This window comes from Manis javanica, chromosome 1 (assembly GCF_040802235.1).
Source record: "Manis javanica isolate MJ-LG chromosome 1, MJ_LKY, whole genome shotgun sequence".
Taxonomy (NCBI): domain Eukaryota; kingdom Metazoa; phylum Chordata; class Mammalia; order Pholidota; family Manidae; genus Manis; species Manis javanica.
Window position 1 is genome coordinate 97008242 of NC_133156.1, and position 26613 is coordinate 97034854.

Here is a 26613-nt window from a genome sequence, read left to right on the forward strand (position 1 = left end):
TTTCTATGACAGGACAAAAATTTTAATTTAATAAAATACTACATTTTCTTAGCAAAGTGTTTCTTAAATCAGATTTTCCTTTCAAATTGTTCTTCATATTTTAATTGAAGCTCCTTCTAAAGAATCGTTTTATTTACATTTATTTAGTCACAAATTTATTTTTAACACATACAGTGTGCACTATATGTTGGAATCAAATACCTGAAGGAGTTGGAATCTTATGAATACAACCAGGACAACAGTGGAGAGTGTCATGAACAAAAACATCACAATCCACACAGAAAACATTTTGGCACACAGCACAAACATAGACCTGCAGGGAAAAGAAGAAAAGTAAATTTAAAAAGTAGTTTCCAAAGTTAAGTAGAACATATAGCTAGAAGACATTCAAGTTGCTTTGCTTTTTCATATCTATCAATTTTTCCCTACCCATTACCTATTACTTTCAATGTACTATATATTCTCAAGTCTAACACAACTTATTTTTGACAAAGAGATTATTCCTTAAAAATGAGGGAATAACTTTGTTTTTGAGTCCTTAAAGACTCTTGTACTATAGGACACTCTCAATTACTTCATTTTAAGAAACTATTTTTAGGAAGACACATGTGCTTCAAATCATTACTAGTTTTTAATGCTTAGAGAGATCATCTGCTGATTCAATTAAAAAGAGAAGCACAACAATTTAACACAAATTTAGTTATCCCTACGGAATGACCTCACAATCACAAAAGTTATATTCCCCTTTTAATTAAACCATGAAAGAAAACCACAAAAGATATATATAAGACAAATAAAAAGAAAATAACCATTATTCTATCAGTATTACCTATATTGATACTTGTGCCTGGGGGTAAAATTACCAGGGCAGCATCATTCACAATTCAAAAACCATTAAATATTGAACAGCACAGAGGTAAGGATGCCATGCTCTTAAAACTGTTAAATGATTCAAAAAGTGGTTCTAGTGAAGATGAAGCTACTGATGTTAAGGAGGCACACAAAACTTAATCAAACTGTTTTAATGCAATGTGAGAGTAGAATAAACAAAGAATCCTTCCAACTAATACTCATTTTATATAGTTTATAAAGTATAGCTTTAAGTATGGACATACAATTAAATTAGTAAAAATATTAAAATTAGATAGCCATCTATCTTACTTGCATCAATATGTAAGTTTAATATTTCAAACTGGACCCCTTCAAAAACTTTGAAAATATTTTCTCATTGGCACAATGGGGCAATAACCTTTGGTTTGTGGCCACTTTAAAAATGAGTTACAACAGCACTGTAAGTACAATATGGAGAAAAAACTTTAAATACTTCTAAAGTAAATGTGGTTTAGCTTGCAAACTGAAGACAGTTTAAAGTATTAAAATATCTTTATAGCAAAATCAGAATGCAGAATTATAAAACAGCTGTTCTAACTGTTTTGCTCCCATGTTATCTACTTTCTACTAATATACTTCTGAGGAATAACCTGATATGATATGAACCTGGTCTTCAACAATCTATTGAAAACTTTTACTATTTCTTCAGTATTTCTTGTGCAATACTTAATATTTAGAAAGCACATGAACTTACATGCTGGTCTTTCAATTCCCCCTGACATCCACAACAAAATCTGAAAAGGAAAATGAGTCATTTTTAGAATTTACTCTTTAAAATAACTCAGTAATATCTTGGTAATAAGAATCCTTTAGTTAATAAGTAATTATCTTTACACATGACTTTCAGGAGAGTTAAGAATACAAGTATTTAAGAAAATTCCACAGTATATCCCATCTTACTTTTACAAAATTTTAATTTTATTTTTGTCAAGGTTAAATGTGAGCATGCTTTCTCAAATGGGATTCTTAGAGGGAATTAAGTCCTATAGAAAATTCTTTGAGTAACTATTTTTCAACTCTCTCAAAGATAGCAGACAGCTGATACAATTCTAGGTGGACAGAAGTTAATTCATTGCATATAAAGGATGTCTAAGGGCTTAATTTTCAAGGAATAGTTTGAAGAGTTAAAAGTTCTCAACACTTGTCACAAAAATTGCAGTTCCCTACCTATTTACCCTTCATTTCCAGGTCCCCAGAACAAATACTCTCAAAACAAGTGTTGGTAGTTGCCTATACTTACAGTGCTCTCAGCATTTTCATAGGCATTGGCTATGAACCTCCCGCTATGGAAGAGAGTATCAAATTCTCTTCAACTAACTAATGAGTATTTAATTCTCTTCAACATACATAACTAATGTCATTCTCAATTCTTCCTATACAATTGCTTAGGATAGAACAATATTAAATGTTTAGTTTATTTTGACTACATAAACATATTCAGCTGAGCCATTTAATACTTTTCCTCTCTTTAAAACACTTTTTCCTTAATAACTGTATTGTTATGCACATGCTTAGTTTTCTATGTAATTACCACTAACTCTATCCCATTCTTTATCTGAGAAGTCTAATCATGTTCAACTACACCAGCATCTCTAGTTTTTGACTTCTTGGTAATGTCTCTCCTGGAGTATTCTGACTTTCTCCTAACCAGACTGTTTTCTGTATTTGACAAACAAGTGTCATTCTGGGATCTCCTCTTTTCAGCAACCTAGGGCTTTCTTTAGCTACTTAAATAAACATTCCTTTTCTTTCACTCATTCTCTTTCTCAGTTCTTTTGAATCATCTCTTCCAGAGCTTCCCCAGAAAGTCTCTTTTTTGAGAACTTACAAGTCTGAAAATGTCTTTATTCTACCTACATTTAAGTAACAGTTTGGCTGGATATATAATTTAGGTTGGTAATAATTTTCACTATAAATTTTGAAGGAAGTCACTCACTCCCTGTCAGCATCCAGTATTGCTGATGGGAGAAGACAAGCTATTTTAATTTCAGATTATGTGAACTGATTTTTCCCTCTCCAGAAATGTTTAGGGTTAGTATTTTGTTGTTTATTCTGAAATTTCACAATGATATACTTTGGTGTGGGTCTGTTTTCCTTTAATATTTTAAGCAATAGACAGTCCCTTTCAATTTAGAAAGTTCTGTCCTTCAATACTAGAAAACATCCTTGAACTATTTCTTTCTTACTCTTCATTTGATCTTTTCTTTGTTTCTCCTATTATTCTAATATTAGACCTTTTGGATAAATCCTCCAGTTTTATACCATGGAAACCAGCAAATGCTATAAATCAGGGTTTGTTTGGTTTTTTTTCTTTTTTAGAGAACTGATTTACTAGTATATCACCACTCTTATTATATACAGATGGGTTTGGGGAAATTAATAGATTTCTGGACATCCAGATCTGTACAATAATGAGTCCTTTCAGTCATAATGTAGGCCTTCTAAGTCTCATTTTCTATATTAGAAATAATCTTGCCCAGGTTAAATGCCTATCTTTTTTAATGTGGTAGCAATGCATTCAAATACTATTTTATCACTTGTACGAGATATAAATTAATCAAAACTCATATACCTTTCTCCATTATGTTCTTCTAGGAGAATTTCTTGAAAAGCATCCAAAGGAAATAAATGATGGTAAGACCTTGCCAAATGGGGAGCAGACACCAAAGTCAGACCTAACACATAAAGCAGAGAGACATGTTTAATAGCCCAGACTTCATAAAGACAATGACTGGCATGTCAAAACATATAACTTAGGCTAAATATTTTTGAAGTATTTTTTAGGCCTTGAGTTTACCTGTGACCACACAAGGAGATTTATAGGATGGCATCTTTGTTCTGTCACTAGGTGTGTGACCTGCCCTGGCACATTTGCTTAATAAAATAAAATTTTACAATTCTATTATTTTAATTCCTGATTCTTCTTATATATATTTATTTTATGAAGGTAAGAGCTGCAAAAATGTTTACTAGATCAATGGCATTGCCTTTTAAAAATATACTTCTTTCAGAAAGAGAATCAAGAAACTCTTGGATGCTATGCTTATTCTTAGAATGGCACACAGTATAAAAAATAACCTAATTCTCTTCTCACAAATTAAATCCAGGAACATAGATGGAACTTAATATTTACATTTATTTTAATTAGAATATAGGTAAGAGATTCAAGATTAATTAGGTGGATAATGAACAGTTTGTTTCTTACCACAGATTTTACATTCAACTGGAAGCTCAGAGTACTTTGCCCGACACTGTGGGCAGAAATAGCCTCCTAATGTGAGTCCTGGCTCAGTACTGCTATCCAAATGCCTGAGGGGGAGAAACATTACTTTTAAAAGGTGATATACAAAGAGGTGATAGAGCAAAAGAAAGTCTTGATTTGAAAGTCTTTAAGTTGTTTCATAGCTCATTTAGATTCATTTTTTTCCCCTCTCTGCATTTGTTTTGAATGGTTTCCATTAATGTCTTTGAATTCACTAACCTTTTCTTCTTCAGTGACTACTCTGCTGCTAATCTCATTCAGTGTATCTTTCATCTCAGACATTGTATTCATCTCTTGAAATGTGATTTGGGTCTTTTTTCTATCTTCTGTATCTCTTAACAGCTCATGTTCTTCTTTACTTTCCTGAACATATGGAGTATATGTATAATAACTGCTTTAACACACTGTCTACTAATTCTATCAACTGTTACTTCTGGATATATGTCCACACTATGATTTTTCTCCTTGTTATGGGTAATATTTTCCTACTTCTTTGCATGACTGATAAGTTTTGGTTGGCTGCCAGACATTGTGAATTTTGCTTTGGGGTGCTAGATTTTTTTGTATCCCCTTAAATATGCTGGGGCTTTTTCTGGAATATACTTAGACAATTCAGAAATAGTTTGTTCTATTCAGGACTTGCTTTTAACTTTGTTAGGCTGTCCAGAACAGCTGTTAGTCTATGGTAAATTTGGTTCCATTTCTGTGGACTCGAATATTCAATGCCTGTTGTGTTAAGAGGCTTTTCCACACTGACTGGTGGAAAGATGAACTATTCTCTGCCCCATGTGAGCTACAGGGACTGTTCTGCCTGCTCCTCTCTGGTGGTTCTTTCCAAGCCTCCAGTAGGTCCCTCAAGGCTGTGCTGATCAATACTCAGCTAACCACTCAGGGAAGTCTCTGCAGATCTTAAGCGCTCTTTTTAGTCTCCAGTACTCTGCCCTGAAAAATTATAGCCTTCTCAGCCCCCCCTAAACTCTGAATTTTGTTTCTTCAATGGAGCAAGACCTCCAGGCTCTGTGTGGGTTTTTCCTCCCTGCACTGCAGCCTGGACATTCTCTCTAGGCAGGGAGCTGCAATCACAGGGCCCACCTCCTTTGTCTCTCTTATTTCAGGGATCTTTGTCTGCACTGTCTGTTGTCCAATGTCTGAAAATCATTGTTTTACATATTTTGTCTGGTTTTCTGGCAGAAAGCAGCAAGGTAAATCTAGTCCCTATTACAGGTGGAGACAGTAGTTTCATTTGTGATTTCTTTGTGTGTGTGTTTAAGAATTACTTTAAAAAATTTTATTTTGTTTTATCATTATGTAAAATATAAAGTTCCAAAGTTAAAACAAAGTATATTTAGAAAAGTCTAAGGTCTAACCTTTGCCTTCTCTATACACCACCTAGGTGAACTTTTTTTTAGTTTTTACTTTCTATTTCCATTACTACTTTTACTATTAATATAAACAAGTATGTGTATCTACTCAAATCTCCAGCCTCTTCTTAAATGATTGGTAGCATACACTTTTTTCTACCGGGCTGTTTTACTTAGTAAGATATCCTGATGTTTACTTCCCAAGAGTGTATGGACATAGTCCTCACTCCTCTTTACAGCTATATACAAGGCAATCTTTTACAAAACCATGGCATTTCAAGCCCATCTTTTAAAATTATAACTTACAGGAAGGAATTAAAAATGTAAAAATATAAATATCAATGACAGTTTCAAGGTTTTTACTTACGCCATGCTGAAAGAGGGTTTTGCATCTTGATCAGACAGAGATGCAATGGTGTGCTGAGGAAATCCTTCATAGAAGAAAATGTATTACTTTCTTTCTAAGCAAATAGCAAAATTCTAGGACTAAGAACCTAAAAATGTTGCTACCAGAAAGCCCAAAGTTCTACAAAAGTTCTCTTTCCTGCCTTTTACATATGCTTATTATAACATGGTCAAACTGACTGTAATTTCAGGTTACAAGAAAAATTAAAAGTAGGGGAAATAGGGAAAAATCAATCCATACAGACGGCCAGAGATTCTGAAGTTCCTTTCTATATTTTCTAATTTTATAACATGTACCACTCTTTAAAAAGAAAATGTTCTTCATTTTAAAATAGTTTCTGATACAATGGAGGAGTCTATTACATAGTCCACTTTCATTTTACATAAGAGTATACTTCTATGTTTAATTTTGGAATGCCCAAACCCATGTAGTTTATTTTGCATACGTATTGCAAAATTCTGAAAGTCCAAGAAAAGCAACGATAAAAAAGAGATTTAATTATATAAAAAATTTAAATCTATCTATGTATTAAAATAAATAAATGCAAATGACCAACTGATAAATATTTGCATCAGGTGACTGAAATGGGTTGGTATTCCTAAATGGCTCTAACAAATCAATTTGAAGAATAAATTATTATAAGTTTAAATAGTAACTTTAAAATGGGCTAAGAAAATATATCACTAAACCAAAAATGACTGGCCAACATAATATCTGAGATGTATTGAGTGTTTATGTCAAGCATTATTTTAAGTACTTCATCTGTATTAATTCAGTCCTTGCAGCATACAATGAGATAAACACTAGTATCATTTTACAGATGAGGAAATGGGAAAGAGAGACTGACTGGTACTATAAATGGTCAAAAACAAGACAGAAAAGCATCCCAGCGCACTGACAGTTAAAAAAATGCATATTAAACAAGGAGATTCTTTTTACATTTAAAAAGTTAACATCTTTTTCAATTATAAATGTAAAATGTTCATTACAAAATTTTTGGAAAATAGAGGAAAACAAAAAGTTTTTAAGTGATGCAAAACAATCATTCTCCCTCTCCTGAAAAAAGTCGCTTTGAGCACTTTGATGTACCTCCCTGCAAGTCCGTCTTTGCACAGCTTGTTTTACACAGCTTTGATTGAACAGTACAGAGAATTTTGCAGCTTAATTTTTAAATTTCCTATTACAATAAGAATTTGTCTATAAATATAGTGTCTTTGTACCTCTCTAGCCTTAACAGTAAAAGCCAGTTCTCTAAGTGGTAGCACTATTAATTTAAAGTGGTTTTAGTTTTCTTTTTACTTCTTTTTATTTTCCAAAATTGCTCCAAAACCTAATTTTCTCTAGCTATAAAAGACTTAAATTTAGAAAAATTCTTAAATGTTAGAAAAATTCACAAATGAAAACAGAAAGTCTAGCTTGAGTCAAAATACATATTTTTAAATGTCCATTTAAAAATAACACAAAACAAACACTTACCCATACGAATAAGTGAGCATTCAGAACTCGAGCTAGCAGGAGGAGGACTAACATGATGTGTCAGCAATTCTTTGTAATGGCTTTCATCTAAAATAACATGGTACATGCCTAACAAGAAGAAAAGTAAAAAAAATCAGCTTTCCAAACATAAGAATGAATTATAATTTCTATGTAATCTGTAAAAGTTTTATCATCTGAAAATGTACATTTTCAAAATAAATATTTAAGTTAAATTATTATTTTTCAAAAATCTTATTTAATTAGTATCTCCAAATTGACTAGGAAAAAACATAAGTACAATTTAATTTAACCCAAGTGACCAGATCTTTACAAAGCTTTAAATGTAGTGAAATCTCTAGCTTTTCGAGAGTTATGCTTCCTCTAAACACTGACATAACTACTGAAAGTTCCCTGCATTTTGAGAGGATATCTTAAAGAACCAATGATATATTATGGAGAACACCCATATTTTAAACTTCAGGACATAACTGGCTTAAGTTCAGTAGCTTTAAAACAGATTAGAACATCTTAACTTAATAAACTGTTACTTCTTATATAGTAATTATGAATATTGAAGATTCTAGATACATACCACCAGTTTCACGAGCAAGTACAGTGCAAACACGAACCTCTGCAGACAATCCAATAACAGACACTCTAATTTTAGCTGCCTTTAGGGTCTTTATAAAATCCAAATAAATGGAGGATTTTGAAGGAAGAAAACAAATCGAAGAATTAATGTGTTTGAAAAATAGAATGCTATGAAAACCAGTAATAAATTCACTACAGAATTCTTTTTAGAGTTGTAACTTCAGTTTTAATTGTAAAGACATTATTGGTTATACCTTGATTAGATCATAGATATTAGATGGATCACAGGTCGTGAGGCTGCTAAAGATGATTAGGACTTCCCTGCTTGTATGTCCGGGCATGTGTCTAAGAAAGACAAAATGCAGTCCAGTCAGATGTAACAAATTACACTAATGAAAAATTCACTCAAAAAGAATAGTACAAATGCTTTACACATTTAGACTATGGAATATCTCATTTGTTTAACTACTTTGTACAAAGGAATAAACTGTAAGTATATTCTAAAACCTTAATGTGTATTTTTCTAAAATCAGTTATACACTTAAAAAAACTCACTGATTCATTTATTCACACAATAAATACTGAAGACTCTTAAGTTCTGGGGTTAGTTTAATAAATAAGACCGGCAAGGTTCCTGACATGAAACTTACATTGTAAATTTGTTTCATACCAAGTCTTAAGCATACACTAGAAAGTATGACAATACCATATGGATTAACTTTTAAGGTGCATACATAGTAATATACTTCTTTTTTAAAGATAATAATTCAACCTCATGGTGATTCAGAGTCGTGATAATCATATACATTAATTTTTTTTATTTGAGTATCATTAATCTACAATTACAAGAGGAACATTATGTTTACTAAATTCCCTCCTTCACTAAGTCCCCCTTAGTCACTGTCCATCAGTGTAGTAAGATGCTGTAAAATCATTACTTGTCTTCTCTGTGTTGCACACCCCTCCCTGTACCTCCCCCATGACATTATACATGCTAATTGTAAGGCCCCCTTTCTTCTCCCCCCTTATCCCTCCCTTCCCTCCCATCATCCCCAGTCCCTTTCCCTTTGACAACTGTTAGTCCTTTCTTGGGTTCTGTGATTCTGCTGCTGTTTTGCTCCTTCAGTTTTTCCTTTGTTCTTATATTCCACATATGAGTGAAATCATTTGGTACTTGTCTTTCTCCGCTTGGCTTATTTCACTGAGCATAATACCCTGTAGCTCCATCCATGTTGTTGCAAATGGTAGGATTTGTTTTCTTCTTATGGCTGAATAATATTCCATTGTGTATATGTACCACCTCTTCTTTATCCATTCATCTATTGATGGACACTTAGGTTGCTTTCATTTCTTGGCTATTGTAAATATAGTGCTGCGATAAACATAGGGGTGCATCTGTCTTTTTCAAACTGGGCTGCTGCATTCTTAGGGTAAATTCCTAGAAGTGGGATTCCTGGGTCAAATGGTATTTCTATTTTGAGCTTTTTGAGGAACCTCCATACTGCTTTCCACAATGGTTGAACTAATTTACATTCCCAGCAGCAGTGTAGGAGAGTTCCCCTTTCTCCACAACCTTGCCAACATTTGTTGTTGCTTGTCTTTTGGATGGTGGCCATCCTTACTGGTGTGAGGTGATATCTCATTGTGGTTTTAATTTGCATTTCTCTGATAACTAGCGATGTGGAGCACCTTTTCATGTGTCTGTTGGCCATCTAAACTTCTTCTTCAGAGAACTGTCTGTTCAGCTCCTCTGCCCATTTTTTAATTGGATTGTTCGCTTTTTGTTTGTTGAGGTACGTGAGCTCTTTATATATTTTGGATGTCAAGTCTTTATTGGATTTGTCATTTATGAATATATTCTCCCATACTGTAGGATACCTTTTTGTTCTATTGATGGTGTCCTTTGCTGTACAGAAGTTTTTCAGCTTGATATAGTCCCACTTGTTCATTTTTGCTTTTGTTTCCCTTGTCTGGGGAGATATGTTCATGAAGAAATCGCTCATGTTTATCTCCAAGAGATTTTTGCCTGTTTTTTTCTAAGAGTTTCATGGTTTCATGGCTTACATTCAGGTTCTTTGATCCATTTCGAATTTACTTTTGTGTATGGGGTTAGACAGTGATCCAGTTTCATTCTTTTACATGTCAGCTGTCAAGTTTAGCCAACACCAGCTGTTGAAGAGGCTGTCATTCCCCCATTGTATGTCCATGGCTCCTTTATCATATATTAATTGACCATATATGTTTGGGTTACTGTCTGGAGACTCTATTCTGTTCCACTGGTCTGTGACTCTGTTCTTGGGCCAGTACCAAAATGCGTTGATTACTGTAGCTTTGTAGTAGAGTTTGAAGTTGGGGAGTGAGATCCCTCCCACTTTATTCTTCCTTCTCAGGATTGCTTTGGCTATTCGGGGTCTTTGGTGGTTCCATATGAATTTTAGAACTATTTGTTCCAGTTCGTTGAAGAATGCTGTTGGTAATTTGATAGGGATTGCATTAAATCTGTAGATTGCTTTGGGCAGGATAGCCATTTTGACAATATTAATTCTTCCTAGCCAAGAGCATGGGATGAGTTTCCATTTGTTAGTGTCCTCTTTAATTTCTCTTAAGAATATCTTGTAGTTTTCAGGGTATAGGTCTTTCACTTCCTTGGTTAGGTTTATTTCTAGGTATTTTATTCTTTTTGATACAATGGTGAATGGAATTGTTTTCCTGATTTCTCTCTCTGCTAGTTCATTGTTAGTGTATAGGAATGCCACAGATTTCTGCCTATTAACTTTGTATCCTGCAACTTTGCTGTATTCTGATATCAGTTCTAGTAGTTTTGGGGTGGAGTCTTTAGGGTTTTTTATGTACAATACCATGTCATCTGCAAATAGTGACAGTTTGACTTCTTTACCAATCTGGATTCCTTGTATTTCTTTGTTTTGTCTAATTGCCATGGCTAGGACCTCCAGTAATATGTTGAATAACAGTGGGGAGAGTGGGCATCCCTGTCTTGTTCCCGATCTTTAAGGAAATGCTTTCAGCTTCTTGCTGTCCAGTAAGACATTGGCTGTGGGTTTTTCATATATGGCCTTTATTGTGTTGAGGTACTTGCTCTCTACATTTTGCTGACAGTTTTTATCATGAATGGATGTTGAATTTTGTCGAATGCTTTTTCAGTGTCTACGAAGATGATCATGTGATTTTTTTCCTCCTTTTTGTTTATGTGGTGGATGATATTGATGGATTTCCGAATGTTGTACCATCCTTGCATCCCTGGGATGAATCCCACATGATCATGGTGTACAATCCTCTTGATGTACTTTTGAATTCGGTTTGCTAATATTTTGTTGAGTGTTTTTGCATCTATGTTCATCAGGGATATTGGTCTGTAATTTTCTTTTTTGGTGAGGTCTTTGCCTGGTTTTGGTATTATGGTGATGCTGGCTTCATAGAATGAGTCTGGAAGTATTCCCTCTTCTTCTGTTTTTTGGAAAACTTTAAGGAGAATGGGTATTACGTCTTCGCTGTATGTCTTATCAAACTCCGCAGTAAATCCATCTGGCCCGGGAGTGTTGCTCTTGGGTAGTTTTTGATTACCAATTCAATTTCTTTGCTGGTAATTGGTCTGTTTAGATTTTCTGTTTCTTCCTTGGTCAGTCTTAGAAGGTTGTATTTTTCTAGGAAGTTGTCCATTTCTTCTAGGTTTTCCAGCTTGTTAGCATAGTTTTTTGTAGTATTCTCTAATAATTCTTTATTTCTGTGGGGTCCATCGAGATTTTTCCTTTCTCGTTTCTGATTCTGTTGATGTGTGTTGATTCTCTTTTTATAAGTCTGGCTAGCAGCTTATCTATTTTGTTTATTTTCTCAAAGAACCAGCTCTTGGTTTCATTGATTTTTTCTATTGTTTTATTCTTCTCAATTTTATTTATTTATTCTCTGATGTTTATTAAGTCCCTCCTTCTGTTGACTTTAGGCCTCATTTATTCTTTTTCTTCTAATTTTGATAATTGTGTCCTTAGACTATTCATTTGGGATTGTTCTTCCTTCTTTAATTATGCCTAGATTGCTATATACTTTCCTCTTAAAACTGCTTTCACTGCGTCCCACAGAAGTTGGGGCTTTGTGTTGTTGTTGTCAGTTGTTTCCATATATTGCTTGATCTCTATTTTGATTTGGTCGTTGATCCACTGATTATTTAGGAGCATGTTGTTAAGCCTCCATGTGTTTGTAAGCCTTTTTGCTTTCTTTGTACAATTTACTTCTAGTTTTATACCTTTGTGGTCTGAGAAGTTGGTTGGTAGAATTTCAATCTTTTTGAATTTTCTGAAGCTCTGTTTGTAGCCTAGTATATGGTCTATTTTGGAGAGTGTTCCATGTTCACTTGAGAAGAATGTGTATTCTGTTGCTTTTGGGTGTAGAGTTCTATAGATGTCTATTAGGTCCATCTGTTCTAGTGTGTTGTTCAGTGCCTCTGTGTTCTTACTTATTTTCTGTCTGGTGGATCTGTCCTTTGAAGTGAATGGTGTGTTGAAGCCTCCTAAAATGAATGCATTGCATTCTATTTCCTCCTTTAGTTCTGTTAGTATTTGTTTCACATAGGTTGGTACTCCTGTATTGGTTGCATATATATTTAGAATGGTTATATCCTCTTGTTGGATTGACCCCTTTATTATTATACAAATGTCCTTCTTTATCTCTTTCTTTGTTTTGAAGTCTATTTTGTCTGATACTAGTACTGCAACACCGGCTTTTTTCTCCTTTTTGTTTGCATGAAATATCTTTTTCCATCACCTGAGTTTTAGTCTGTGCATGACTTTGGGTTTGAGGTGAGTCTTTTGTAAGCTTTTTTATCCATTCTATTACTCTGTGTCTTTTGATTGGTGCATTCAGTCCATTTACACTTAGGGTGATTATTTAAAGATATGTACTTATTGCCATTGCAGGCTTTAGGTTCATGGTTACCAAAGGTTCAAAGTTAGCTTCTTTACTGTCTTACTGTCTAACTTAACTCACTTATTGAGCTATTATAAACACAGTCTTTATTTCTCTCCGTTCTTATTCCTCCTCCTCCATTCTTTATATGTTAGGTGTGTGTGTGTGTGTGTGTGTGTGCTCTTTTGTGTTTCCTTTGACTGCTTTTGTGGGTAGTTGATTTTATTTTTTGCCTTTAGTTAGTATTTGATTGTTCCACTTTCTTTGCTGTGATTTCATTTTCATTGGTGGCATCTGTTTAGCCTTAGGAGTGCTCCCATCTAGAGCAGTCCTTCTAAAATACCCTGTAGAGGTGGTTTGTGGGAGGCAAATTCCCTCAACTTTTGCTTGTCTGGGAATTGTTTAATCCCTCCTTCATATTTAAATGATAATCATGCTGGAAACAGTATTCTTGGTTCAAGGCCCTTCTGTTTCATTGCATTAAATACATCATGGCATTCTCTTCTGGTCTGTAATGTTTCTGTTGAGAAGTCTGATGATAGCCATTCTCTTCTGGTCTGTAATGTTTCTGTTGAGAAGTCTGATGATAGTCTGATGGGGTTTCCTTTGTAGGTGACCTTTTTTCTTTCTCTGCCTTTAATACTCTGTCCTTGTCCTTGATCTTTGCCATTTTAATTAGTATGTGCCTTGGTGTTGTCCTACTTGGGTCCCTTGTGTTGGGAGTTGTTTGCTTCCATGGTCTGAGAGGGAAATTTTCAGCAATTATTTCTTCAAAGACACTTTCTATCCCTTTTTCTCTCTCTTCTTCTTCTGTTACCCCTGTAATGCGGATTTTGTTCTGTTTCGATTGGTCACACAGTTCTCTTAATATTCTTTCATTCCTGGAGATTATTTTTTCTCTCTCTGTGTCAGCTTCTCTGCGCTCCTGTTCTCTAATTTCTATTCCATTAATGGCGTCTTGCATGTCATCCTTTCTGCTTTTAAGTCCTTCCAGAGATTGTTTTATTTCTGTATTCTCCCTCCTTAGCTCTTGCATATTTCTCTGCAAGTCCATGAGCATGGTTATGACCTTTATTTTGAATTTATTTTCAGGAAGATTGGTTAAATCTGTCTCCTCAGATTCCCTCTCAGGGGAGGATGTCTGGGTTAGTCAGGTCTGTATCATTCTTCTGCCTTTTCATGGCGATAGAAGTAGTTGTAAGCAGTTGGAGCGTGTGTCAGCTGGGAGAACCAAGACCCTTTCCACTTGCTCCTGGCCTTCCTTTCATGGGAGAACGGTGACCCCTAGCAGCTTGTGCTGGGCAGCTGCCTGCAGATGGGGTCTCTGATTCTTGCCCAGGCCGCTGTGGAGTTAAGCTCCATGGTTGCTGTGGGCATGGCTGCTTTCAAGCTGCTATTCTGCTATGGCGGGGCCGTGCAAGAGGGGGAACAGGCGGGAGGCTGTTTATCGCTGTGAGGGGCCTCCAAGCTGCGCTGCCGCCCAGTGGTTAGGGTGCCTGAAGTTCCCCGAGATTCCCAGCTGCTGGGCTGAGTGCGCCGGGAAGCTTCCGTCCAGCTGTGAGGACAGGCTTTCAAAAAGCACTCGCTTTTCTTTTGTCCCAGGGGTGCTGGCTGTGGGGACCTGCTCACAAGTGTTACTGTCCCGTTTCCCTAGTATCCAGCACCCCACACACTGTGTGTCTCCACTCCCGGTGTGGATGGCTGGGGCTGGGTGTTTAGCAGTCCTGGGCTCCCTCTCCGTCCCGGCTCCGACTCCTCTCCTCCCGCAGGGAGCTGGGGTGAGGGGCACTCGGGTCCCGCCGGGCCGCAGCTTGTATCTTACCCACTTTGCGAGGCGCTGCGTTCTCACAGTTGTAGATGTAGCCTGGCTGTTGTACTGTATCTTCTGGTCTCTCTTTTAGGAATAGTTGTATTTGTTGTATTTTCAAAAATATATGTTTTTGGGAGGAGATTTCTGTTGTCCTACTCATGCCACCATCTTGGCTCCTCCTTGTATACATTAATTTTTGTGTACTATTTAATTACATAATGGCTTATGGGATTTTAAGATGTGATGAGCTGTCTTCCCCTGTACTAAACAGAGATTTCTATTTTTTAGAGCCATTTCATCAGTCATTTATAGCTACTTATATCCTGTTTACATCTCCATTGTTAGGCTCTCAGCTCTTAACTTGCACTGCTATTGTGCCTACCTTTATTATGCGTGTTACCTCCTCATCTACTCTAAAACTAGAAAAATATCTATTATATAAAGGCATAAAAACCTGAATCAGGATGGACTATCCAGAAATAAAATATACAAGTTTCAACTATATTGAATACTTCCTTGGGTCTTAGCTATATTCCACAAAGCTGAATTTGCAAAGTATACTATTAGTTTACAGATATATTTCAAAATAAATTAATAAAGTCAATAAATGTACAAAAAATTCATTATCATTATACCAGATTACATTCCACAGTTTCCAATAAATATTTATTTTTCATCAACATATTTATTTCATACTACTATCACTACTATATTTTTTAAAGACCTTTAAGGATATACCTCACCAACTACAATGACCAACACCATAGTAAACATCATAAATGACATTACGTATTCCTTTTAATAATGATTTCATCATAGCTGGGATTATGGAGATGCATATGAACATACTCTTTCAACTTAACTCACTTAAAAACTTTGAAATCAATTGTAAAAAATAAATGTGAAATACTAACTTTAGAGTTTGCATAGCCATGCTTAAGGAGTTATAAAGAGATGGTTCTCCATGGCAGGTCATATCTACTGCTTTCTTCAAAGATGTTATGTGTTTCCTTGGGTTTCCTAAAGTAGAAATGGAATAATCTACTTTTAATAGAATTTTATATATACATTATGGAACTTTGTTTCTCCCCAACTTTACATATCTATGATGTTAGAGAACAGAATCCCTTCAATTTCCATTTTTAATAAGTTTTATCAGAAAGGTTTGTTATAGTCTCACTTCATATTGAAAAACAATAGAAATAATCTCTTTATTAACACAAATTTTAAATAGTGTTAGCTTAGGATGCATGACTTTTTACTTTTATCTCTATTTAATCATTTTGAGACTAATAGATTTAACACTTCTGGAATCCTGTGTTTTACCATCACTTGCTGCTGTGTGGGAACCTATGATGGTCACTGATGTGTCGTTGCTTCAACTGTGTTACGTACATTGTTTACATTAAGCACATTTAGTTTACCTGTGATTTAAGGTCTTTTTAGAAAGGCTAAATTTTTATGTAGAAAGGCACGGAACAGAGCAGTGTGGTGTAAGTTTGCTATTAGTGAAGCAGAAGTTCATTGACAGAAGAATGCCTGCAATTCCACATTTTTCTTCAGGAGAAAAAAACAAGAACTTTCTAAGAACTAAGAAAGAGGCAGTTCCACAAACAGACAAAGCTATGTTATCTTGTTACTGAAATAACACCTCCAAACATTGTTATCTCATGCCAAGCAACACAAATGAAGGAAAGAGAAACTGCCAAATTCTTTAGAATAGTTGACAGACATATCAAATCACCAAGAAGCTGGTTATGAACCATTCACATGTCATCTGACACTGTGTCAAAGTTTAATTGCTAAAGTGCTTGCTTCCTTCTTGATGGCTCATAAAATAAAGGTATCTTAAAATGATGAAATCTGAGACTCAATGAAATATGATATTCTTTAGACATTTTCTCTTATTTCAGTCTTTATATGAATTAATAATGAAAACATTATTAAATTGATTTTATCATATAGTATAATTCATCAAACTACTTCCATACTGAACATTAAAGTAATTTCCAATTTGTCACTATTACACATACTAATGCAAAGAGTATTATTTGTAGGGTGCAGATTTTTCTTCTTTCATAACATTCCCTAAGTATAATTTCACGGAACAACCATTCATATGGGTCTTTCCTCCAAAATATTAAACTAATTAATCAGACTATCAACATTATAAAATGTACCAGTTTCTCCATGGTTCAGCAAGCAATACACTGCTTTTGAAACTTTATTTTGCTTTAAAATACATAAAATAATAAAACATCATTGAACAGTTTTTTGTTTTGTTTTTGATCACTTGCTTGGCTAAACTTTTTTAATAGTTATTTATTTTCCATTTTAAGTCTGGTATGAATTATCTGTCTTCTTCATTCATCTACTTGAAACTTCTTGGTGTTCTTATTTATCTAAGTAAGTTTTAAAATATTAACTATTTACTATATTTTAACATATACTGCAAGTATTTATTCTTGGAATCATCAAGTTTTAGAAGTTAAAAGTACTTCACTAAATCCAAATCCCTCAATTTGTGAGAAACAAATCTAAGAAGTTATATGACTTGCCCAGAGACATATACCTACCCAATGGCAGATAAGCACTCAAACTGAGATTTCCTGGCTCTCTATCCACTTCTATTTTTTCATTTCCTGTTGTCAGTATATGAAAAATGCATTATACTTTATATTGGTGTAGTTTACAGCAGTGATTCTGATGAGAAGGAGAGAAGATACCTTCAAGAGGCCTATCAGAATCTCCAGAGGATTTTTCATCCCTATCATTTTGACTTCCCTGGCACCAATAGAAAACTACTATTAATTTAGGGAAGAAGAAGGCAGGAGGGCTGGCCCTACATCCCTTCCTTGGGAGAACCATCCTTCCCTCAGTGCATAATAATCCAGTTTAGGCCATGCAGTTTAGATGGAGCTTACCCTGCTTCCGTCCTGCTCCAGAAACAGGTGTGTAATCCAGGCCTATAATATACTTCATTCCCCTGGCCACTCTGACTGTGCATGAATGGGCTGATCATAGCAGGGTCAGTAAGAGTCCTCTTTAGGATTTCTGCTGAAGGTACAGACTACAGGGGTCATGTCGACTTGGGGCTATTAACAGATATCCTTTTACCTCACAGACAACCTATCAGAAAATGAAGCCAGACAGAGCCTGGACCCTTGGAAATAACTATATGTGAAATCAGCCCACCTCTGAACATGAGCCAATAATTTCCCTTTTGCACTTAAGATACTTTGAGATTTTTTCTCATTATTCACAGTTAAGTTTCTTGGATCATTCCAGGCTAACATATTTCACTCCTTACTGCCACAGTGAAAAACTATTAATGATAAAAGTGTGTCATCCTTATATGCACTGGTGAGGATGAAAGGTAGAGAACCACTTATAAGGGATGGTATATTTACCAGAAAATAAATAGAACTAGTGATGTAAGTCTCTAACAGCACATATCCAAACCAAATAAAACCTGCCATTATTATCTTTTAAGAGAATAAAATTCAGTCCAGCATGTCATGCAAGCAGAAAGATTCAATCATTAACAATAACTACAATTCAATTTTTATACCCTTCACTCTTTAAATGAGAGGTTTAACTAACTTAAAAAAAATTAATCTTAAGACTAAGTGGATTTTCTGTATGGTTACAATAATTTTATCTTACTGCTTTTGGGATAAAGAGTGTATAGATCTTAAACAAACACATTTATATTCACTGTAATAATACTCACCACTGTGCAAAACTCAATTTAAAACAATTCATCTTAGATACCAAAAGTTTAATGGAGGGTTTATTAAGTGTTTTACCTAGAGAGCACAAAAGGTTTCATTTTACTTATTAGGCAACATTATGAACAGGGTTTATGAGGTTGGGTAAATTAAGCCAAGTACTTTACTCCTACTGAGGTAATTTTATGCATACCTGATAGTTCAGTCAGTTTTTCTGCTCTTTTACTCTTTGTTACAATTATTCCAATCTCAAAAAAAAAAAAAGATCATTAATTTAACAAATAATTCTTGGTAAGAATATAAATAACTAAATTAAATTAGTAATTAGAAAAGGAGTAAGTTAACACGTGAGAAACTCTTTTGACATAAATTTAGCTATGAGTTCACTGTACATTATTTAATTCTTAGAGTTACCTTGATTTTCATTGATAAATGTACCAAAAACTGGTATATAATCTGGATCATATAATTCACAGATATGCCAAATGTTTTTTAAAAAATTTTATTTGGCAGTAATATCAGGAAACTAATTCTGAATTTCATCACTAATCTACATACCTGACTAATAGGATTTTGATCAAAATATTCCTCTACGAAGTATTCCAACAACTGTTTAAAGAAAACAAAAAGCACATAGTAGGTAAGGGCAAAATAACAACCATAGAGAACATGTTTTGTAAACCTATTATTAAGCATCACTTCTCATGATTTTTAAGCTTACAGATTTTCAAAATATGTTTAGTAGTGAAAATAGTAAATAAATAATTAATTTTAATATAACAAATAAATGAAAATTACAGTATTAATAACTTCAATTTGGATGGTAAGTGATGAGACAGGTTTGAGCTAGGCCTTGAAAGATGGAACCATTTGGGCATGTAAGACAGAAACAATATAAACAAGGAAAATATCCAATGAAGACAGGAACAGGAGAATGAGCAGAATTGAGGACAGGTTTTGATAAATTAGGAATAATCTCAATGTGTTTATAAGCTTAGGAAAATGATTCAAGTAAGTCAAAGAAGAATGAAGATTCAATAAAGAAAAGGGATAACTGACAAAGCAAGATCCTGACTTGGGATGGGAGGGCAGAAATTAAGGACATAAACAATGAGCTCTTTAGGTGTATCTTTCCCTAAATGATCTGGTAGCACTTCTACTTATCTACAGTTTGTTTTAACTTAAAAAAAAATGTATTCTTTAAAAGATTTATTCATGGGAATTTATGATATTACTCAAGGGAAGAGAGTAGACAGAAAAATAGAGGGAGGACTATGACCAAGTCTTAAGACATTTCAACATTTTAAAGTTGGACAGAGAAGCCTGAGGGAAACATCAGAGACTGTTATGTCACCACCAAAGTCAAAAGAAGGAAGCATTCAAGAAAGGAGAAGTGGCCAACTGTTTCAGTTTCTGCTAAAAATAAAAAGTAGAATTTCACATCCTGGAGGTTATGGCAGACACTGAAAATATTTGTGGTTGTAGCAGTAACATTCCCACTGAAGTATGTTCAAGACAGAATGTTGTGGACATTCAATTATAGAGACTTGACTGATATTAAAACAAATACACACACATTCACCAATAGACAAGAAGAAGAACAAATCTAACCAATTAATTTAAAAAACTTGTGCACAAGAAAAGAAACAGAGGGTTCTGGAGCAGAATGGAGATGAGCAGTATAACTTGGCTTCTACCTCACACTTCTCCTCTTAAGCCCCATTCGTGAATCACAAAAGTCCTGAGAAATTTCACAAATATTCTTGCTTTTGGAAAGAAATGTAGAGAAAGACTATTCTTTTCTTTTCTCTCTTCTGCTGGGAAATTATGAATAAATAGGGAAAGAAATCAATAGAGTTAACTTTCCTTGTTGGAAGAGAAGGATCCAAACCTCAGACTTAATTGGGGGAAAGAGCCCAAGGCCTGGATTATCGCCTCATGAAGAAGCATTATATTCTCCCTCCCCCACCCAGTTAGTTCAACTGAACCAAGACACAGGACAGCCAATATAATCTCAGAAGATAAAATGGAGCCCAGAAAATCTAACATGGTCTGCACACCACCGAAGCTGAACTTGCCTCCTCTCTTACATACCACTCCATCCAGCTGCTAGTCTCTCAGACCACAGAAAAGTGGATAAAACATGAAATACCCAAGCTAAAACCAAGCTTTAAAAGAGAAAACATGATCCACACAAAAATCTGCAGATCAGTGTTCACAGCAGCATTATTTATAACGGCCCCCTAACATGGAAACAACCCAATGTTACATCACTGGAGTATTGTTTGGCAAAGATAGCAAATGAAATACTGACTCTAAATGCTACGACATGGAGGAATCGTGAAAACTTTATACTAAGTGAAAGAAGCCAGTCACGAAGACCACATAATGTATAATTCTACTTATATGAAATGTTCAGAATAGGCAAATCTACAGACAGAAAAATACATTCATGGTTGCCTAGGGCTGGGAGCAGGTTGGGAACAAGGAAGAGTGACTGTTAGTTGGTATGGGTTTCCTTTCAGTAATGATAAAAATGCTCCAAAATTGATTGTGGTAATGTCGCTCAACTCTGTAAATATACAAAAAACTTTTGATAGTGTACTTTAAATGGGTTGATTTTATGGTGTGTGAATTATATCTCTAGAGAGCTGTTATAGTAAAAAAAATTCTTTTAGAATTCAATGTCCTAGTTCACATTTAGTATAAGATTAATTTTACTATACCTTTAAAGTACATGTCAGTCTATTTGGCTTTAAATCTTGGTCTTCCATTGTTCTTGATCCATCCACTACCACATAAAGATGACGCATCTACCAAAAAAAAAAAGAGCGTAAGGACAATTTTCAAATACCTTTTGACCAAGAAGTAAAAAGGGCATTTAGTATTCATATATTCTTCATATTTTTTAGTATATTCTTTTAAAAGGTTTGTTGTTTACTATTGTCAATTCTATCAAGCCAGAATGTTTCCCTAATCCAAGGCAGCTCTGTATGGGTAAAGGAAAAAAACAATAACATACCATTCCAAGTCGAACTTGTCCATGGTGCTCAAATACTCTGTTAAAATTACACAAACATTTCAGTGGAATGCCATATACTACCCAAAAAATCAATACAATGTTTCAATTAACCTGCATTTTTCTAGAGAAGTGAATTATTAACTTATGGGCACCACGTAATCACAGGCATTTTGGATAGTCCCTGAAAACCCATTTCCCTGCTGGAGCACTAGGTTGCCATTTCCTCTCCCTATTCAGAAGGCTACAGGTCAGTTTTGTTGAAACACAGCTGAAATGAAGTACTGAGGAGTAGGTATAGGTGGACAGAAAGGCTTAAAGGAATATATTTTTATCTTTTGTAACTTACAAAAAGTTCACATACCTTTTTCTCTTTGCTTTGAAGAGAATGTCTTCGATTGTAGCTTTAAGTGATCCTGATTCATCTTCTTTAAGAATCTCCCTATAAGCAATAATTATCTGTTGCATTATAATACTACATATAATTATAAAAATTGTTCAAAAAAGGTGAAAATTGTAAACAATGTAAATATGCATAAATTGGTGAATGGATGAATAAACACATGGTGTAACCATAGAATATTATTCAGCAATAAAAGTGAATGAATTACGGACATGTGCTACAACATGGATGACCTTTGAAAATAACTGACCAAATGTACAATTACATTTACATGAAATGTCAAGAAATGGCAAATTGTAGAGAAAGAAAGTGGATTAGTAGTTGCCTAGGGCTGGAGGAGGGAATGGTATTAACTGTAAATGGGCATGAGGGATCTTAACATTAGTGGCAAAAATGTTCTAAAAGTTATTTATGGTGATGACTGCACAACTCAGTAAGTTTCCTAAGTATCACTGAATTATTATATATTGGAAACAGATGAATTTTAACATATAAGATATACTTCAATAAAGTTGTAAAAAAAAAAAGACAATGTCTAAAAAAGAATAAAGAGTAATAATGTCCTACTCACCATGTTCTTTCATAGCCTCCTTCCCATCGCTTAGTTCTTTCTGGTTCTTCATCCATTTTTTCTTAAATGTCTTATATTATTCAATAACCTGTAAAAATCATTAGATTGTTAATTTCCTAAGGATGTCTGTCACCAAATGAATACAATTACACTTGAAAACTGATGAGAGGGCAGTAAACATACAAAGTAAAAGAAATTCAGAATGCAAGGTCGTCTAATTCTTTGCATTTTAATCATAATTGTTAATAAATGAAAATACTTTACAAAACCCTCACGGAACTTTTTCTCATCCCCAAGAAAGACTATGAGTCATTATACACAAATTTGGCAGCAGTGGAAATAAGCATCTTTTTACAATTAAAAAGAAAACAAAAATGCATTATAGATGTGTCACAGGACAGAACCATAGAATTATGGGAAGTGGGAATGAGTGTAGTTGAAAGATTAGCCACACCTAATGGTGATTATAGCTCAGTGATGGTTACATGGTGATTCACTCTCCACCTTTAACTACCTCTCCACCTTTATGTGAGTTTCTCATAATCAAAAGTTTTCAAGTGAAATTTATTATTTATAAATGGTAAATTCCTATGGCTGATAATTCAAAGGCAACAGTATTAAACCTATGCTAACATTTCTACTACAAAAAAAAAGATAAAGGAACTATTTGGTAATTCAGTAAATGGCAAACAGTTTCACCTGGATGATAGGATTAAGGGTGATTGGGTTCTTGCTTTTTTATTCTTTTCTTTTCTTCATATTTTCACTATGAACATGTATTTAATAATCAGGGATAAAACTGTTGGTGGGGGGAACCTATTAACTGTAACCAAGTGATGAACATCCTTATCACATCCAACTTTCACAGCTAGCTGTTTCCTTCTTCCATAAATGATCAAAGGAATCCTTTAACTACCAAGAGATTAAGGCCAAAACAAATCCCACCACTGGCAGGGGCAAGGATTAATTTCTGTGACAAGTACAATAATCAAACCTTAACCTCCATTTATATAATTGTTTTTGTAGAAAAACATATTTAAAAATCTAAAGAACTGACCTGTAAGTGGACTTCCAGAATTAAAATCTATTGACCAGTTGGAGACTGCTTTTACGACATCACTGCTTTCTGTGGCACCTCCTATAATCAGATATTATATGCTTAAATTCTGTATGCCTCACTGAATTAACAAACCACTCCCTGGTGTTGGAAGAGATTCATTTGTTTCAGAAAATGTGGTGATCCACTTTAGTATCCTGAAGAAACAGAAATGATTTAATTCTAGTACCTGTGCTCTTTCAACACACTATGCTGGTGCTTCGTAGGTTTAACTAAGTGAAGTAATATAGCGTAGGGTGACTACATTGAATATTTTGATTCTCCATCTAAGTATTTTGGATTAACTGTGGATGTCAAAAATCAAACATAATGTTCTCAATATTTCTAAATTCAAATTCTTTAAAAGGTGGCTACTGCTATGTGTCACATCCGTACTTAAACTGTACTTTGAGTTTATTACTTTTAATTCTCTGCAAGTTCAGAAACAAAGTGAGAACTAATGAGCAAAAACTGCAAGCGTGAACAATTCGGGCTTACTGCCTATAAAGACTTCTTAATTAGAGCTGCCTGCACTGGGAAATTACAGGGACAGGACAGAGGTATTATTAAGCTCCCCATAACTGCAAGAGTGCAAAGGGAAGTCGGATGTTTACATGCTGTTATTAGAGAAGCAATTTATGCATACTGGAGAAAGAGGTACTCAGTGAACTCTTAGGTCAGCATCTCCAACGGTCTATGACTTCCCAATATTTCATCTTGCTACAAATAATGCTGATCGTTCCTTGGGAATCTAACCCCAGAAAAGCCACTTGCCCCTGCGTGTGACTGGTGTCCCATGCAAACTAATGACATCTGCGTCAAACGTCGCCATTTACGAAGCTTTTCCGCACACCTTACCACGCCAAGAGCTGTGAGATAGACAAGGGTGATTACTGTCCCGTTTGTCTGGTGTGGAGCTCAAGGCTCAAAGGTTGGTAACTCTCTGAAGGTCATACAGCTGGAGGCAGGCCACAAACTCCAATCCAGACCCACAATATCCCACACCGCGCTCTGCCTTAGGGAAGGAGGCCGTTCTCCAGATCGCAGCTCCCCAAACGGAAGTGCCCTCCTGCCCCTCCAAACGCTCCCTCGGACGTTCACTCCCAACAAGGCCGGTCACAGCCATTCAGCCTCTGCCTCGGCCACTCAGCCAGCTCCCTGTCCCAGTGCTTCCCAGGCAGCGGATCCCCGCCTTGACTCCGCACCGACGTGCACCCACGGACTCACCGGGCCGGCCTGACGCCGCTCAGCCCGGAAGCCCCTCCCAATCCGCTCTAAGAGCTCCACCGAAGTCCTTCCGCCACACGCGATGGCCACGCCGGGACGTTCCGGCTGCCGCAAGCCGCGTTTGCCAGAGCGCGGCGCTTCTGAGCCACCTCCTCCCCAGGGCTGACTTACGGGTGCGAGGACCTTCTGCCCCACTTCCAGATGTTCTAAACAAAAAGGAGAGAAAAGTGGTCGTCATTCACTCTTGGAAGGTTGGAGGCCCCGGTGCCATCAACCCGGGATCTGAGGAACTTGATTTCATTATTTCTAAAAGTTTGGCAGGAAGGACTCTGGTCACAGCAGCAACAGCTGGGCCAGAACCTTGCTGTGCGATGATGGTTTTCCAGGTATCCTCAGTTGCCCATCCAACAAGTATTTATTGAACACCTACTTTGCGCCTTATACAGATCTAGGCACTAAGGAAATAGCAATGAAAAACGGACAAAAGTCCTTGTCCTTCTGGAGTTTCCCTTCTACTATGACGGTTATCAAGAAAAACGTAACTGTATCAAATAGTGCTAACACTATAGAGAAAATTAAGCATGAAAGGGGGAAACGTTTGCAATTTAATATATAGCGTGGTCCAAAAAGTCCTCACCTAGAAGGCAGTTGAATCCTGCCAAGAGTGAGGGAGCTATCCATGCTGATGCTAAGGAAAGCGCTCTCCAGCAAAGGGTGCTGCAAGCGCCAAGGCCCTGAGATGGACACACACTGGCATTTTTGAGGGATTGCATGAGTAAGTAGGGAATGAGTGGTAGCCACTGAAATCAGAGAGGTGGTGGGGGTGGGGTCTGAACATTGTGGGAACTTTGGAGAGCTGTTGATGGCTTGGACTACTGTAGCATGGCAGTGCAGCGAGTGAGAAGCAATTGGATTCTCAACCTTGTCAACAGACTGGATGGTTTATGAAAAGGACCAATGATTCCAAAGATTTAAGTGGAGTAATGCAAAAGTTGGGGGTGCAATTACTGAGAAGGTGGGGAGTGGGTAAGATCAGTTTAGTTCTGAAAACGTTGGGATGCCTGCTAATACATATGGAATCACCAGCATTTCTCACACTTGAGAAATGGAGAGGCAAGGCACCCCCGGAGCATCAGGAAAGGGTTAGGCCCAGGAAAGGGATACCAGACAGGACTGCAGGGACTGAGTCTCTGCTTTCCCATCAGCATATGCTTCCCCTCTGTATTCCCAAATCCTCCCATGTGTTCTGCCCCTCAAGAACAAAGAGAAGCCATCCTGCATTATAATGGAAAGAACAGACCTGGGTTTAAAACCAGGCTCTGCCACACTAGCTAGGAGACCTCATGCAAGTCACAATCTATAAAAGTCTAATTTATGAAATGGGGATACTTCTACCTGCGCTAGTGGGCTACACATCACATAGTGGCTGTTCCAGAACCAGGTCCTTTCATTTCTTCCCAGAAGACAAGGCCTTATTGTTTAGTTTTATTGTCTTTAAAAGGAAGAGGGAAAACTAGCATTGCTGATTCTTTCCCAGTACCAGTTGTCTTCCATCTTTGCCTCCTTTAGAGGATTCACAACTCCAACTTTTTCCCTTCCCTTTCTACTTTCATTCCATTGTCGCTTCCTTCCTCCCACAAATTCCACTTCTTTCTTTTCCTTCCATTTTGACTGGCCATCCCATTCCAAGACGGGATCCTTGCCTAATAGGACAAACAGCTACGACCGCAGGCCCCAAGGGTACTATTCATCCGTCCGGGAAGACTTTTTTTTTTTTAAACAGATAACCAGGAAGAGGACAGAAGACTTCACAGTAAATTTAAATTAAAGCCTATTTGTGACTGAATCAAAC

General features: G+C 35.9%; 1 protein-coding gene across 4 annotated transcripts; it reads right to left on the reverse strand.

Annotated features, from left to right (window-relative positions):
- On the reverse strand, positions 1 to 24832 carry GTF2H2 (general transcription factor IIH subunit 2). Of its 4 annotated transcripts, none has more exons than XM_073235395.1 (18): positions 24762 to 24832; positions 23496 to 23576; positions 22439 to 22526; positions 21829 to 21906; positions 21468 to 21504; positions 21172 to 21258; positions 19004 to 19054; positions 18639 to 18693; positions 17291 to 17356; positions 15629 to 15734; positions 8242 to 8332; positions 7989 to 8076; positions 7397 to 7504; positions 5882 to 5945; positions 4097 to 4200; positions 3464 to 3566; positions 1586 to 1625; positions 1 to 313 (listed from the first exon to the last, which is right to left on the reverse strand). In XM_073235395.1, exons 3-18 carry the CDS (start codon positions 22492 to 22494, stop codon positions 194 to 196), a joined length of 1254 nt encoding a protein of 417 aa, XP_073091496.1. In that variant the 5' UTR covers positions 22495 to 22526; positions 23496 to 23576; positions 24762 to 24832; the 3' UTR covers positions 1 to 193. The 4 variants fall into 4 exon arrangements, with proteins under 4 accessions (XP_073091496.1, XP_073091503.1, XP_073091500.1 ...); XM_073235402.1 differs by lacking the exon at positions 24762 to 24832 and adding an exon at positions 24393 to 24754; XM_073235399.1 differs by lacking the exon at positions 24762 to 24832 and adding an exon at positions 24388 to 24754.
- Positions 24833 to 26613: the final 1781 nt, after the last annotated feature.

Bases quoted from the DNA above. Each gene is read 5' to 3' on its own strand.
- GTF2H2 (XM_073235395.1), bottom strand. From the start codon at position 22,494: ATGGATGAAGAACCAGAAAGAACTAAGCGATGGGAAGGAGGCTATGAA. The intron at 21,907-22,438 runs GTGAGTAGGACA...TATTGCTTATAG, and splicing joins GGAGGCTATGAAAGAACATG to GGAGATTCTTAAAGAAGATG. The intron at 3,567-4,096 runs GTAAGAAACAAA...TTTATGTGTTAG, and splicing joins AGTTGAATGTAAAATCTGTG to GTCTGACTTTGGTGTCTGCT.